This window comes from Lipotes vexillifer, unplaced genomic scaffold (genome assembly GCF_000442215.2).
Source record: "Lipotes vexillifer unplaced genomic scaffold, Lipotes_vexillifer_v1.1 scaffold142, whole genome shotgun sequence".
Taxonomy (NCBI): Eukaryota; Metazoa; Chordata; class Mammalia; order Artiodactyla; family Lipotidae; genus Lipotes; species Lipotes vexillifer.
Window position 1 is genome coordinate 292835 of NW_006795110.1, and position 14855 is coordinate 307689.

Below are 14855 nucleotides of genomic sequence, written 5' to 3' on the forward strand. Positions count from 1 at the left end.
TACATTCCCACCAACAGTGCAAGAGGGTTCCCTTTTCTCCACACCTTCTCCAGCATTTATTGTTTGTAGATTTTTTTTTTACAGTTTTCTTTTAACATCTTTATTGGAGTATAATTGCTTTACAATGGTGTGTTAGTTTCTGCTTTAAAACAAAATGAATCAATTATATATATATACATATGTTCCCATATCTCTTCCCTCTTGCTCTCCCTCCCTCCCACCCTCCCTATCCCACCCCTCCAGGCGGTCACAAAGCATCGAGCTGATATCCCTGTGGTATGCGGCTGCTTCCCACTAGCTATCTACCTTATGTTTGGTAGTGTATATATGTCCATGCCCCTCTCTCACTTTATCACAGCTTACCCTTCCCCCTCCCCATATCCTCAAGTCCATTCTCTAGTAGGTCTGTGCCTTTATTCCTGTCTTACCCCTAGGTTCTTAATGACATTTTTTTTTCTTAAATTCCATATATATGTGTTAGCATACGGTGTTTGTCTCTCTCTTTCTGACTTACTTCACTCTGTATGACAGACTCTAGGTCTATCCACCTCATTACAAATAGCTCAATTTCGTTTCTTTTTATGGCTGAGTAATATTCCATTGTATATATGTGCCACATCTTCTTTATCCATTCATCCGATGATGGACACTTAGGTTGTTTCCATCTCTGGGCTATTGTAAATAGAGCTGCAATGAACATTTTGGTACATGACTCTTTTTGAATTATGGTTTTCTCAGGGTATATGCCCAGTAGTGGGATTGCTGGGTCATAGGGTAGTTCTATTTTTAGTTTTTTAAGGAACCTCCATACTGTTCTCCACAGTGGCTGTATCAATTTACATTCCCACCAACAGTTCAAGAGGGTTTCCTTTTCTCCACACCCTCTCCAGCATTTATTGTTTCTAGATTTTTTGATGATGGCCATTCTGAGTGGTGTGAGATGATATCTCATTGTAGTTTTGATTTGCATTTCTCTAAAGATTAATGATGTTGAGCATCCTTTCATGTGTTTGTTGGCAGTCTATATATCTTCTTTGGAGAAATGTCTATTTAGGTCTTCTGCCCATTTTTGGATTGGGTTGTTTCCATTTTAGATATTGAGCTACATGAGCTGCTTGTATATTTTGGAGATTAATCCTTTGTCAGTTTCTTCATTTGCAAATATTTTCTCCCATTCTGAGGGTTGTCTTTTCGTCTTATTTATGGTTTCCTTTGCTGTGCAAAAGCTTTTAACTTTCATTAGGCCCCATTTGTTTATTTTTGTTTTTATTTCCATTTCTCTAGGAGGTGGGTCAAAAAGGATCTTGCTGTGATTTTTGTCATAGAGTGTTCTACCTATGCTTTCCTCCAAGAGTTTATACTTTCTGGCCTTACATTTAGGTCTTTAAACCATTTTGAGTTTGTTTTTGTGTATCATGTTAGGGTGTGTTCTGGTTTCATTATTCTACATATAACTGTCCAATTTTCCCAGCACCACTTATTGAAGATGCGGTCTTTTCTCCATTGAATATTCTTGCCTCCTTTATCAAAGGTAAGGTTACATATGTTCTTCGGTTTATCTCTGGGCTTTCTATCCTGTTCCATTGATCTATATTTCTGTTTCTGTGCCAGTACCATACTGTCTTCATTACTGTAGCTTTGTAGTATAATCTGAAGTCAGGGAGCCTGATTCCTCCAGCTCCGGTTTTCTTTCTGAAGATTCCTTTGGCTATTCTGGGTCTTTTCTGTTTCCATACAAATTGTGAAATTTTTTGTTTTGGTTCTGTGAAAAATGCCATTGGTAGTTTGATAGGGATAGCTTTGAATCTGTAAATTGCTTTGAGCAGTAAAGTCATTTTCACAATATTGATTCTTCCAATCCAAGAACATGGTATATCTCTTCATCTGTTCGTATCATCTTTAACTTCCTTCCTCAGTGTCTTATAGTTTTCATCATACAGATCTTTTGTCTCCTTAGGTAGTTATGCCAGCTATTTTATTCTTTTTGTTACAGTGGTAAAATGGGAGTGTTTCCTTAATTTCTCTTTCAGATTTGTCATTATTAGTGTGTACGAATGCAGGAGATTCCTGTGCATTAATTTTGTATCCTGCTGCTTTATCAAATTCATTGATTAGCTCTAATAGTTTTTCCAGTAATATCTTTAGGATTCTTTATGTACAGTATCATGTCATCTGCAAACAGTGACAGTTTTACTTCTTCTTTTTCAATTTGGATTCCATTCATTTCTTTTCCTTCTCTGATTGCTGTGGCTAAAACTTCCAAAACTATGTTGAATAATAGTGGTGAGAGTGGGCAGCCTTGTCTTGTTCTTGATCTTAGAGGAAATGGTTTCAGTTTTTCAGCGTTGAGAATGATGTTGGCTTTGGGATTGTCATATATGGCCTTTATTATGTTGCGGTAGGTTCCCTCTATGCCTACTTTCTGGAGGGTTTTTATCATAAATTGGTGTTGAATTTTGTCTAAAGCTTTTTCTGCATCTCTTTAGATAATCATATGGTTTTTATCCTTCAATATTTTAATATGGTGTATCACGTTGATTGATTTGCATATATTGAAGAATCCTTGCATTCCTGTGATAAACTCCACTTGATCATGGTGTATCATCCTTCTAATGTGCTGTTGGATTCTGTTGCTAGTGTTTTGTTGAGGATTTTTGCATCTCTGTTAATCAGTGATATTGGCCTGTAGTTTTCTTTTTTTTGACATCCTTGTCTGCTTTTGGTATCAAGGTGATGGTGGCCTCGTAGAATGAGTTTGGGAGTGTTCCTTCCTCTGCTATATTTTGTAAGAGTTTGAGAAGAATAATTTATAGCTCTTCTCTAAATGCTTGATGGAAGTCGCCTGTGAAGCCATCTGGTCCTGGACTTTTGTTTGTTGGGAGATGTTTAATCACAGTTTCAATTTCAATGGTTGTGATTGGTCTGTTTACATTTTCTTCTTCCTGGTTCAGTCTCGGAAGGTTGTGCTTTTCTATAAATTTGTCCATTTCTTCCAGGTTGTCCATTTTATTGGCATAGAGTTGCTTGTAGTAATCTCTCATTATCCTTTGTATTTCTGCAGTGTCATCTGTTACTTCTCCTTTTTCATTTCTAATTCTATTGATTTGAGTCTTCTCCCTTTTTTTCTTGATGAGGCTGGCTAATGGTTTATCAATTTTGTTTGTCTTCTCAAAGAACCATGTTTTAGTTTTATTGATCTTTGCTATTGTTTCCTTCATTTCTTTTTCATTTATTTCTGATCTGATATTTATGATTTCTTTCCTTCTGCTAACCTTGGGGGTATTTTGTTCTTCTTTGTCTAATTGATTTAGGTTAAGGTTAGGTTGTTTATTTGAGATGTTTCTTGTTTCTGAGGTAAGAGTGTATTGCTATAAACTTCCCTCTTAGAACTGCTTTTGCTGCATCCCCTAGGTTTTGGGTCGTGTTTGCATTGTCATTTGTTTCTAGGTGTTTTTTAGTATCCTCTTTGATTTCTTCAGTGATCTCTTGGTATGTAGTAACATATGGTTTAGCCTCCCTGTGTTTGTATATTTTACATTTTTTTCCTGTAATTGATATCTAGTCTCATAGCGTTGTGGTCAGAATAGATACTTGATACGATTTCAGTTTTCTTAAATTTACCAAGCCTTGATTTGTGACCCAAGATATGATCTATCCTGGAGAATGTTTCATGAGCACTTGAGAAGAATGGATATTCTGTTGTTTTGGGATGGAATGTTCTATAAATATCAATTAAGTCCATCTTGTTTAATGTGTCATTTAAAGCTTGTGTTTCCATATTTATTTTCATTTTGGATGATCTGTCCATTGGTGAAAGTGGGGTATTAAAGTCCCCTACTATGATTTTGTTACCATTGATTTCCCCTTTTATGACTGTTAGCATTTGCCTTATGTATGAGGTGCTCCTATGTTGGGTGCATAAATATTTACAGTTGTTATATCTTCTTTTTGGATTGATCCCTTGATCTTTACGTAGTGTCCTTCTCTGTCTCTTGTAATAGTCTTTATTTTAGAGTCTGTTTTGTCTGATATGAGAATTACTACTCCAGCTTTCTTTGGCTTTCCATTTGCATGGAATATGTTTTTCCATCCCCTCACTTTCAGTCTGTATGTGTCCCTAGGTTTGAAATGGGTCTCTTGTAGACAGTATATATATGGGTCCTGTTTTTGTATCCATTCATCCAGTGTGTGTCTTTTGGTGGGGGCATTTAATCCATTTACATTTAAGGTAATTATTGATATGTGTGCTCCTATTACCATTTTCTTAATTGTTTTGGGTTTGTTGTTGTAGGTCTTTTCCTTCTCTTGTGTTTCCTGCCTAGAGAAGTTCCTTTAGCATTTGTTGTAAAGCTGGTTTGGTGGTGCTGAATTCTCTTAGCTCTTCCTTGTCTGTAAAGCTTTTAATTTCTCCATCAAATCTGAATGAGATCCTTGCTGGGTAGAGTGATCTTGGTTGTAGGTTTTTCTCCTTCATCACTTTAAATATGTCCTGCCACTCCCTTCTGGCTTGCAGAGTTTCTGCTGAGGGATCTGCTGTTGATCTTATGGAGGTTCACTTGTATGTCATATGTTGCTTTTCCCTTGCTGCTTTTAGTACTTTTTCTTTGTATTTAATTTTTGATAGTTTGATTAATATGTGTCTTGGTGTATTTCTCCTTGGATTTATCCTGTATGGGACTCTCTGCACTTCCTGGACTTGATTGACTATTTCCTTTCCCACGTTCGGGAAATTTTCAACTATAATCTCTTCAAATATTTTCTCAGACCCTTTCTTTTTCTCTTCTTCTGTGACCCCTATTATTCAAATGTTGGTGCATTTAATGTGGTTCCAGAGTTCTCTGAGACTGTCTTCAATTCTTTTTGTTCTTTTTTCTTTATTCTGCTCTGCAGTAGATATTTCCACTCTTTTATCTTCCAGGTCACTTATCCATTCTTCTACCTCAGTTTTTCTGCTATTGATTCCTGCTAGAGAAGTTTAAATTTTTTTTATTGTGTTGTTCATCATTGTTTGTTTGCTCTTTAGTTCTTCTAGGTCCTTGTTAAACGTTTCTTGTATTTTCTCCATTCTATTTCCAAGATTTTGGATCATCTTTACTATCATTACTCTGAATTCTTTTTCAGGTAGACTGCCTATTTCCTCTTCATTTGTTTGGTCTGGTGGGTTTTTACCTTGCTCCTTCATCTGCTGCATATTTCTCTGTCTTCTTATTTTGTTTAACTTACTGTGTTTGTGGTTTCCTTTTTGTAGGCTGCAGGTTTGTAGTTCCCGTTGTTTTTGGTGTCTGCCCACAGTGGGTGAGGTTTGTTCAGTGGCTATTGTAGGTTTCCTGGTGGAGGCTACTGGTGCCTTTTTTCTGGTGGGTGGGGCTGGATCTTGTCTTTCTTGTGGGCAGGGACATGTCTGGTGGTGTGTTTTGGGGTGTCTGTGAACTTATTATGATTTTAGGCAGCCTCTCTGCTAATGGGTGGTGTTGTGTTCCTGTCTTGCTAGTTGTTTGGCGTGGGGCATACAGCACTGGAGCTTGCTGGCCGTTGGGTGGCGCTGGGTCTTAGCATTGAGATGGAGCTCTCACCAATTGATATTACATGGGGCCGGGAGGTCTCTGGCGGTCCAATGTCCTGAACTTGGCTCTCCCACCACAGAGGCTCAGGCCTGACACCAGTCCAGAGTACCAGGATCCTATCAGCCACATGGCTCAGAAGAAAAGGAAGGAAAAAAGAAATAAATAATAATAATGATAATTTTTTAAATTATTTAAATATAAATTATAATAATAATAAAAAAGAAGAGAGCAACCAAACCAATAAAGAAATCCACCAATAATAACAAGCGCTAAAAACTAAACTAAGATAAACATAAAAATCAGAAACAAATCAGTCACAGACAGCAATCCCCAAGTCTACAGTTTCTCCCAAAGTCCACCGCCTCAATTCTGGGATGATTCGTTGTCTATTCAGGTATTCTACAGATACACGGTAAATCAAGTTGATTGTGGGGATTTAATCCACTGCTCCTGAGGCTGCACGGAGAAATTTCCATTTCTCTTCTTTGTTCACACAGCTCCTGGGGTTTGGTTTTGGCCCCATCTCTGCATGTAGGCTGTCCTCAGGCATCTGTCCCCACCCAGACAGGATGGGGTTAACGCAGTGGCTGATTAGGGGGCTCTTGTTCATTCAGGCCAGAGGGAGGGAGGGGTACAGTAGTTATAATTGGAATGCCGGGCGAGCCTGTGGTGGCAGAGGCCAGCATGACGTTGCAGCTGCCTGAGGTGTGCCATGTGTTGTCCTGGGGAACTTGTCCCTGGATCATGGGACCCTGGCATTGGCGGACTGCACAGGCTCGTGGGGCAGCGGGGGTGTTGTGGGTAGTGACCTGTGCGTGCACACAGGATTCTTGGTGGCTGCAGCAGCCGCATTAGCATTTCATGCTCATCTCTGGGGTCCGAGCTTATAGCCATGGCTCACGCCCATCTCTGGAGCTCATTTAAGCGGTGCTCTGCCTTCTGTGGGCAGACAGGAAAGGAATCCCCTTTCCTTGCACACCCTGAAACAATGGTCTCTTGCCTCTTAGGCAGGTGCAGACTTTTTCCCCGGACTCCCTCCCGGCTAGCTTTGGTGCACTAGCCCCCTTCAGGCTGTGTTCATGCAGCTAACCCCAGTCCTCTCCCTGGGATCTGAACTCCGAAGGCTGAGCCTCAGCTCCCAGCCCCCACCCGCCACAGCGGTGAGCAGACAAGCCTCTCAGGCTGGTGAGTGCTGGTCGGCACCGATTCTCTGTGTAGGAATCTCTCCACTTTGCCCTCTGCACCCCTGTTGCTGCTCTCTCCTCCGTGCCTCTGAAGCTTCCCCCTCTCCGCCGCCCATCCCCTGTCTCCTCCAGTGAAGGGTCTCCCTAATGTGTGGAAACTTTTCCTCCTTCACAGCTCCCTCCCAGAGGTGCAGGTCCCGTCCCTATTCTTTTGTCTCTCTTTTTTCTTTTGCCCTACCCAAATACATGGGGAGTTTCTTGCCTTTTGGGAAGTCTGAGGTCTTCTGCCAGCATTCAGTAAGTGTTCTGTCGGAGTTGTTCCACATGTAGATGTATTTTTGATGTCTTTGTGGGGAGGAAAGTGATCGCCACATCTTATTCCTCCGCCTCTTGAAGGTCCCCCCATGAAAATGGTTCTTTCTGGAATATGCCAGGACAATGTGGTCTTTTGCAGTTAACTGTTTCTCAGAACACAAAAGGGTGAGGGGTTTCCTACCAATGCTGATTTCTAGAAGCATGGGGCTCAAAGTTCAATACTGTCAATGACATGACTCTGCTTTGTCAGTTTTGTCTATGGAATTTCTCTGTATTCTCTTTTGTGTGCCATACTATTTCTGCTTGCCTTTTTTGTTTGTTTTTTGCTTTTGTTTTTCTGTGCTAATGACTTGGTTCCCTAAATTAATTGTAGGCTCTCTGAGGGAAGGAAGTATGTCTTACATTGATTTGTATTTCTCCTCTTCCCCAATGCCCTCCTCCTTTTGCCTAACAGTGTTCCATCCCAACTACCCAAAAGTTATTGACTTCAGTAGAAAGACATTATTTCTTTTTTGATGTGCTAAGATAGTAAGTAGATATATAAATTGTAAGCTTTTCATAATTGGAAATAAGCATCCAAGAACTGTTAAAGTTATATATTTAACTCTTGATTACAGAGAATTCAGGGATGGACAAACCTTTTTCTCTAATTGGTTTCTTTCTGCTTGCATACATAATGCCAACCTATTCTTTTGCTTAGATGATCGCTGAGTTCACCTTCATGAGCAGAGTCTGTGTCTACTGGTATTTTTACCAACTTCCTGCTGTCTGGTGTACCTGTCTCATTGACTCAGCTTGTGAACCAGGGCATTGCTCAGAATATGAAATATTATGGAAGAGATTTCATGAAGGAGTTTATGCATTGTGTAGGCAATAAAAAGACCTTACAATCTCATAGTAACAAAGATTCCATTTTAAATGATGCTCATGCCTAGAATTCTGTTTCAAATAAAATATCAGGGAGAACATAGGAAAAAATGGGCTGAATGTTCAAAGTGTCTGTGGAAGCAAAAGAAACTGAAGCATTTACGAGGAGGCCTTAAAAACAAATTATAACACATGTTTGATGATAATGTTCTTTTACATCTACTCAACAAGGCTTAATGGAAGCGCAATAAAAGACTAGGTTAATGTTGACAAGAGTTTAAAGCGACACAGTATCAGTGATAGGTAAAGGACATCAGGGAAGTCAGTGAAGACAACTTTAGTGAAGGAGACAAAATAACTTTAGAAGAGGCTGCTTCAATCACCATTGTAATAATTGCATATACAGAAAGGCAACTACACTGCACTGCCCAGGAGGTCATGCATTTGTACATTCTCCACTCAGCTTTTATGAGCAACGAGTGCCAAGACTTACTCAAAAAAAAAAAATTTCTAGGTTATGTCATAGGGTCAGTACGGAGAAATCAAGTCACCAACATCTTCTACATATGGCTGGGCAAGATAGTCTTTAAAGCCCCTTCTAGATTCTAGCTTTCTTAAACTCCTATAAGTAGTCATCAGTGTTCATCATGATGACCCCAGGATACTACAATTTTTAAAAATGATTTCTGAATCATTAGAGAAAGGTTCTGTTTTGTTCAATATAGTTATGATATTTTAAATCTTTGAAAATCAGGGATCCCGAATAGGAAATATTACCAATCAACCTGAATATTTACTTTACCAAAACACTTCATTCCCTGATCATTCTGGGCCGTTTACCATATAATGTTCTTAGGTAGATTTTTGTTTTTCTTAAAAGAAGAGGAAATTGTAAGGGAATAGATCTCAAGGGCTAGATCCTTGGCTATAAAGACTCCCTTGGATTGCTTATGGCTGTTGGCTGTAGCGACTTGTTTTCTTGCAGAGATGAAGCATCTGGTTTTTGTTATCTCAATGATGCTGTCCTGGGAATATTACGATTACGACGGAAATTTGACCGTATTCTCTATGTGGATTTGGATCTGCACCACGGAGATGGTAAGCCCTTCACTTTCAAAGGTGCTTCACTGCTAGGACTGCAGGTTTTTATCAGTAAAGCTGCTTCTAGGCAACTGGTAACAGGAGGAATGCCTCTTGCAATTGAAATTTTCCTAATCCAGAATCCTCAAGTAGGTAGATATTCTTTTAACTGATGCAATGCCTCCTGTGCTGACCAAGCTGCTTTAAAATACCAGATTCTTGTAATTTCTCCTCCCCTCTCCTCCAGTAGCAAAGCTCTCCAGTAGAGAACTTTAAAAAGTGGAAATCAGGGTAAGATTTCCTAGTGTTTACTCCAGTGCTTAGTGACCTCCCTCAGTCCACTTCCATAGGTTCTAAATGAAATCTGCAGTCAGAGCTGAGAGTCCTGATGCTTCTCTTAAAATAGAAGAGGTGCATGGTGGACTAACATTCTGAATTTTTCACCAATAGGGATACCAACTCATGCAGAGATCAGAATCTGTGCTACTTGCTTTGCATTGCTAAAATATTTAGTCCTGCACAAACTCAGGGCACCTTCTCTAACTTTTAATAGCAGCAGACTCTAACAATTTGCCTTAACCCCATTAATCCTCTCTTAGAAGACTTCACTAAAAGGATGTATTAAACCCTCCTGTGTACTTTTCATCTAGAACGTAGAGCTGCAGTGACAGTTACCCTCATTCTGTTTCTTTACTATAGCCTGTGTATGACACATATTTCCATCGATCTAGGACACTTATCCAGTCAAATTAGTTAAGGATATTCCCTCCCTGCCCCCACATCAGTGATTCCTGCTTCCCTGTTTCCAGGGATCTATTGAGACAAACTAACAAAACCAAGGCATAAGAGATGAAAAGAATAGTATGTGATGGAAGCTAGGGTCAGCTCTGCTGCCAAAACAGAAAAAGGAAGAAATTGTGGTAGAGACTTCCCAGGGAGTTCAGCTAGGTGGATGCTTCCATGGCATGGTGACAGAAAATTAAAGGTAACGGAGAGAAGTGAGAAGGGTTAAAACAACCAACACACTACTTTGAGAACCATGTCCAATGAATATCTGAATACTCAGCCAATGCAGAATCCAGCCTTGCTCAAAACCCTTCAGAGGCTCTTATTGCCTATAACAAGGGTAACATTTGGCCGGTGGCTTGTTTTTGTATGATCAGAGAGCTAAGAATGGTTTTTTACATATTACAAGGTTGTAGAGCAGAAAAAAATGCAATAAAGACCATGTAGTTTTCAAAGCCTAAAATATTTACTATGTAGCCACTTGGTTTGCTAAACCTCGGCCTATAGCAATGGTTCTCAAACTTGAATGTTGATCAGGATGACCTGGCGGTGGGGAGAGCTTGTTTTAAAATGCAGATTCCTGGGCCACATCCACCAGATATTCAGATTTAGTAGGTCTGGTATGGAACCTGGAAATCTCCATATTAATATTACCCCAGTTGTTCCACAGGCTACACTTTGAAAACCAGTGTTCTTCAAGGTAAAGTCCACATTATTTGCCCTGTCTTTCAAGGCCTGCCTCAAAGAGGCCTCACCTCCTCTCTCCAGCCTTCTCTCTCACTACTTGCTGTCCAGGCTACTCTCTTCAATGATGCCCAGACACGTCTCACTGTTCCCTCCTCCCTGACTTTGCGGTACTTTTTCCTAACTTAGTTTTGTATTCTTTTCCCCTTTTGCATCTTCAGGTTCTACCCAAGAGCTCAAGTTGGTAGCAGATCTGTCCCAACCACTCCAGCCCAAGTGGTCTTTCCCCCTGTTCACTGTATTGTCCTGTATTGTTTCTATCACTGATTTGATATTTAATTATATATTGTCTTATATTGTGAGTGAATTCTTTAATGTGTATATGGCTTCTCCTCCCATAGAAACTTTCAGTTCCTCCAGAGCAGAGATCAAGTTATTTACTTCTTTCTGTCCTATGCAGTGGCAGGAACAAACAGACCTATGCCTATAGTAGTGGTTCAGTAAAATATTTGTTGAATGAATGAGTGATTATGAAATTCAAACTCTTAGTATCAGAGTTCAAGAATAGAATCAAGTCTGTTGAACCATGTAAGAATGAAATAAGACTGTCACCTGAAACCATTCTTTCCATTTGCAATGTTATTTCTATACCATTTATAGTTTCCTGTTTTAGCCAACTTTTATGGTGTGTTTCATTTCGGTTTATTTCCCCTCTTCAGCACCTCCCTTCCAGTGACCCCTGCCCCACCTCCAAACTCTTACACATTTGGTTTATTTTAAATCTTCCATGATTCCATAACTGGCATCCTGCGGTGGCCTCAGCAGCACCCCTACCCCATCTTCACCTTCTTTCAGCTACCTAACCACTCTTCGCTTTCACAGCGAGCCCCATACCCTCCTCTTTGTCTATGTCCTTTCTTAAAGTATGATTTCCTAACAACGCCTAATGGCATTTCCCATGAGAAGTGATACAAATGGCTACTAAACATATGAAAAGGTGCTCAACACCATAAGACTCAGAGAAATGCAAATTAGAACAAGACGGTTCTTTCTGCCTAAGATTAAAAAGAATAATGATACCCAGTGTCAGTCATGATGTCAGAAAACGGGAACTCTTACACACCATTGAGAGAAGTATAAATTTGTACCACCTATCTGGATGGATAAATAATCAGGATTTTCATGAATTATCCTTGTCTATACTTCCGTTTCTAAGTTAAAATGCTATTTTAATTTATTTTCTTTTCTTTTGTTTACTTAGTGCCTTGTGCCTGGAGCCTTTAACTGGTTTTAACTGCCTCCCCAGGGCAAAACATAAGGCTTGGGAAATTCAAACATACCTGTGATATACAAATAGAGTCAATATTTTGTTAAGGTCTCTGTTGGCCTCTAATGAAGACTGAAAGCATTAAGTAAACAGAGACAATTTCTTTATTCAAAGTATCAAAGAGGGTAATACATGAATTTGCTAAGAGTTCTTCCATTTTACAAACAGATTATCTGAATACAGTATGACAATTATGTGGTTCTGGGAGGAAAAGTGTAGAGGTGGGCAGCATGTTTATCTGAATAAGTAGTGGCTTGTTAGAGACATCTTCTATCTCCCAGGCCTCTCTTCATTTTTCTGACTGTTAAAATGGAAAGGAGACTCCTTTCTAGAAGTTTTTCCTCCTGTCTTTCTCCAGGCTTTAAAAAGCTGTCATTCAAGCTGCTAATTAAGGGCTACTTCCATGTTTTAGCCAGAAACATGTACTATAAGTTACTTAGTACACACGGAACTTTGGGTGAACTGCATTTATAACCAAATCTGTATTATAGAGAGGCATTTTATAATTAGGTTTTCACTATGTAATGCCTAATGTTCGTATTGGTCATGTTTTTCAAAGGGTTGCCACATTGTACTTCTTTGGAAAAAATCCCAAGAATTTAACTTAGAACCACTGAAACAAAACATAAAACTTCCAAGATGGTGCCAGTTTCCTTTATGCAGCTCTGTTGACAATGCCTCAGTTATGAGCTCCAGCCCTTCCCCACCTTTTAGAATAGGTTGTCAAAGAGAGCCTGCGCATCCCCATTGCTTGGAAATGTCCAGCTTTAACTTGAGTGAATTTGAAAAGGAACCCCAAACTTCGCTTGAGGCCAGAGTTCTACCTCATCTTGTAATGACAGAGATCCAAGACCAGAGTTTTGTTACTTTTATTCCTCAGCTTGCTAGCTTTATTATTGCTACCTTCTCCTCTCTCTTCGTTCCCACAGCTGCTTTCTAGAGTTTCAGTTTTTGAAAACAGAGAGTTGCATATATGAAGTGATTCTTCTGCCATTTCTTTCTCTGGTAGGTGTAGAAGATGCCTTCAGTTTCACCTCCAAAGTCATGACGGTGTCCCTGCACAAATTCTCCCCAGGATTTTTCCCAGGCAAGTGATCTGTGTGCTCAGTATTACATTTGAGGAATAAATACTGCAGTTCTATACATTTCTTATATCTTGTATTTCGATAGCTGCATGCTGTGAATGCCATATTGGTGCTACTCCACGCAAAACATTTAACATAGGTCATTTCAGGTGACAGCGATAAAAGGAATGTAATGCTGCTGCTTTTTCCAGATGATTTTCATGGACTGTCAATAGACAGCTCACTTACACTTACAGTACTATCAGGTAGCCTGTGTAACCCTCAACATCCTGATAAGTGCGATGATATTATTAGTATTATGTCAATCTGAGACGTATGAAAAATCTACTTAAGAAGTTAATCTCTATTTTTTTTGTTCATTTGATCCAGCAAGATGGAGACTAAGGTTTTCCTATTTTCTTACAGTTTTCCTACTTCCCCAACACTGTTTACAAGTTTTTTTTTTATTTCATTCCCTTAGAAACCATCATTTATTCAAGATTGTTCTGCTAATTGACCTTTTGATTTTCTGAATTTCTATCAGAGAAGCCTTCAAGTTTTCTAATTCTCATGTTCTTAAAACTGTTCTCCGTGTTCCTCTCTTTGACAGGAACAGGTGATGTGTCTGATGTCGGCCTAGGGAAGGGACGGTACTACAGTGTAAATGTGCCCATTCAGGATGGCATACAGGATGAGAAGTATTACCACATCTGCGAAAGGTATAGCTGCAGTGCTGAGCCAGTAACAAGTGCATTACTTTTCTGTAGGATGCAATGGCCCCCAATCCCACAGAATTCTTGTTTTCAAAGAACCACTTGAAAAAAAATTAAAAAGCTACTATATACTCACGTAGCTTTTGTACACTGCTCACTATGCTTATTTGATCAGGTAACCATCCCCTGTCTGGGAGAGCAGAGTGTTTGGACCAGAGCCACACTCTCAGTTTGATCTTACCTGCCACTCTGTATGGTTAAGGCCTTCCCAAGAGCAGAGTTTCTCAGCTGTACTGGGGAATCCCTTGTCTACTGGTTTCTTAGCTAAAACCTGCATATAATATGATTTCATTAGCCTGGGAGGGTCAGTTTCGGCTTTCCGTTATGGAGATCTGTTTCCATCCACTGGTGTGAATATTAGAGAGTTCTTTATTACGAGTTCTTGAGTTCTATCCGTTGTATTAAAATTGGAGTCAGAAATCTGTTCTTTTTGCACTATGGTTAAGGATTACATTACAGCCACTTGTAGGCAGACAGTTTGGTGCCACTGTGTAGATCAGACCATTGGGGCTGAAAAGCCCTATGGAATGGGGAAGAGGGTGGCTAAACTCATATTTGTGAAAATTGAGATTGGTCAGGTACAAATTCACTGCTGACATTGGCAGTAGAGAAAGTGAGTCTGACTAGAAGTCAGCAAGTCAACATTACTTAAGGTTGAGGGGATTGAGGTGCTTTTGATCCCTCTCCCACTCGGCTCAGATTTCTCCCAACCTTCTGGTGGAAACAGGGACTTCCCAAAGGAGCCTGCACTGGCCGTCATCACTGGCAGTTGTATAAACAAAGTAGAAGTATTAAAAAATAAAAACTTTATGCTTCAAAGGTGCCTCTTAGCTCAAGAGTTTTGGCAAGCTGGGTCATCGGCAGCAGCCCTAGCCTCTTCATATTTTGATCATGTCCCCTGGCTACCTCTGCATTGTCAGACTGAAAAGGCCTCTTTTTCTTTTTTCTTTTTTTTTTGAGCCTGCCATTGATGGTTTTAATTGCCCTTCTTTGTTCCTCTTGGGCTCTGTTCTGTCCTTCTTGATATGTGCAGATCAGAGCTGCTTACATAACTTTACGAAAAATGTCCTGTAGTTCTATGTAAAAGGAGAATTATTTTGTTTTTCTTTTAATCCCCTTATTGACAGTGCCCAACATTTTGTTGCCTTTTTTTTTTTTTTTTTTTTTTTTTTTTTTTTTTGCCATATCAGGAAAATAGGTTGTTCTCTTCA

At 39.7% G+C, this 14855-nt stretch overlaps 1 protein-coding gene across 3 annotated transcripts in view; it reads left to right on the plus strand.

The window, feature by feature from the left end:
* Window positions 1–14855, plus strand: part of HDAC8 (histone deacetylase 8) — a 247051-nt gene that overhangs the window by 70750 nt on the left and 161446 nt on the right. For all 3 annotated transcript variants that reach the window (XM_007467456.1, XM_007467458.1, XM_007467457.1), the window contains 3 exons: window positions 8916–9028; window positions 12817–12894; window positions 13482–13590. In XM_007467456.1, coding sequence (XP_007467518.1) covers window positions 8916–9028; window positions 12817–12894; window positions 13482–13590 — 300 coding nt within the window. The remainder of the gene's footprint in view (window positions 1–8915; window positions 9029–12816; window positions 12895–13481; window positions 13591–14855) is intronic.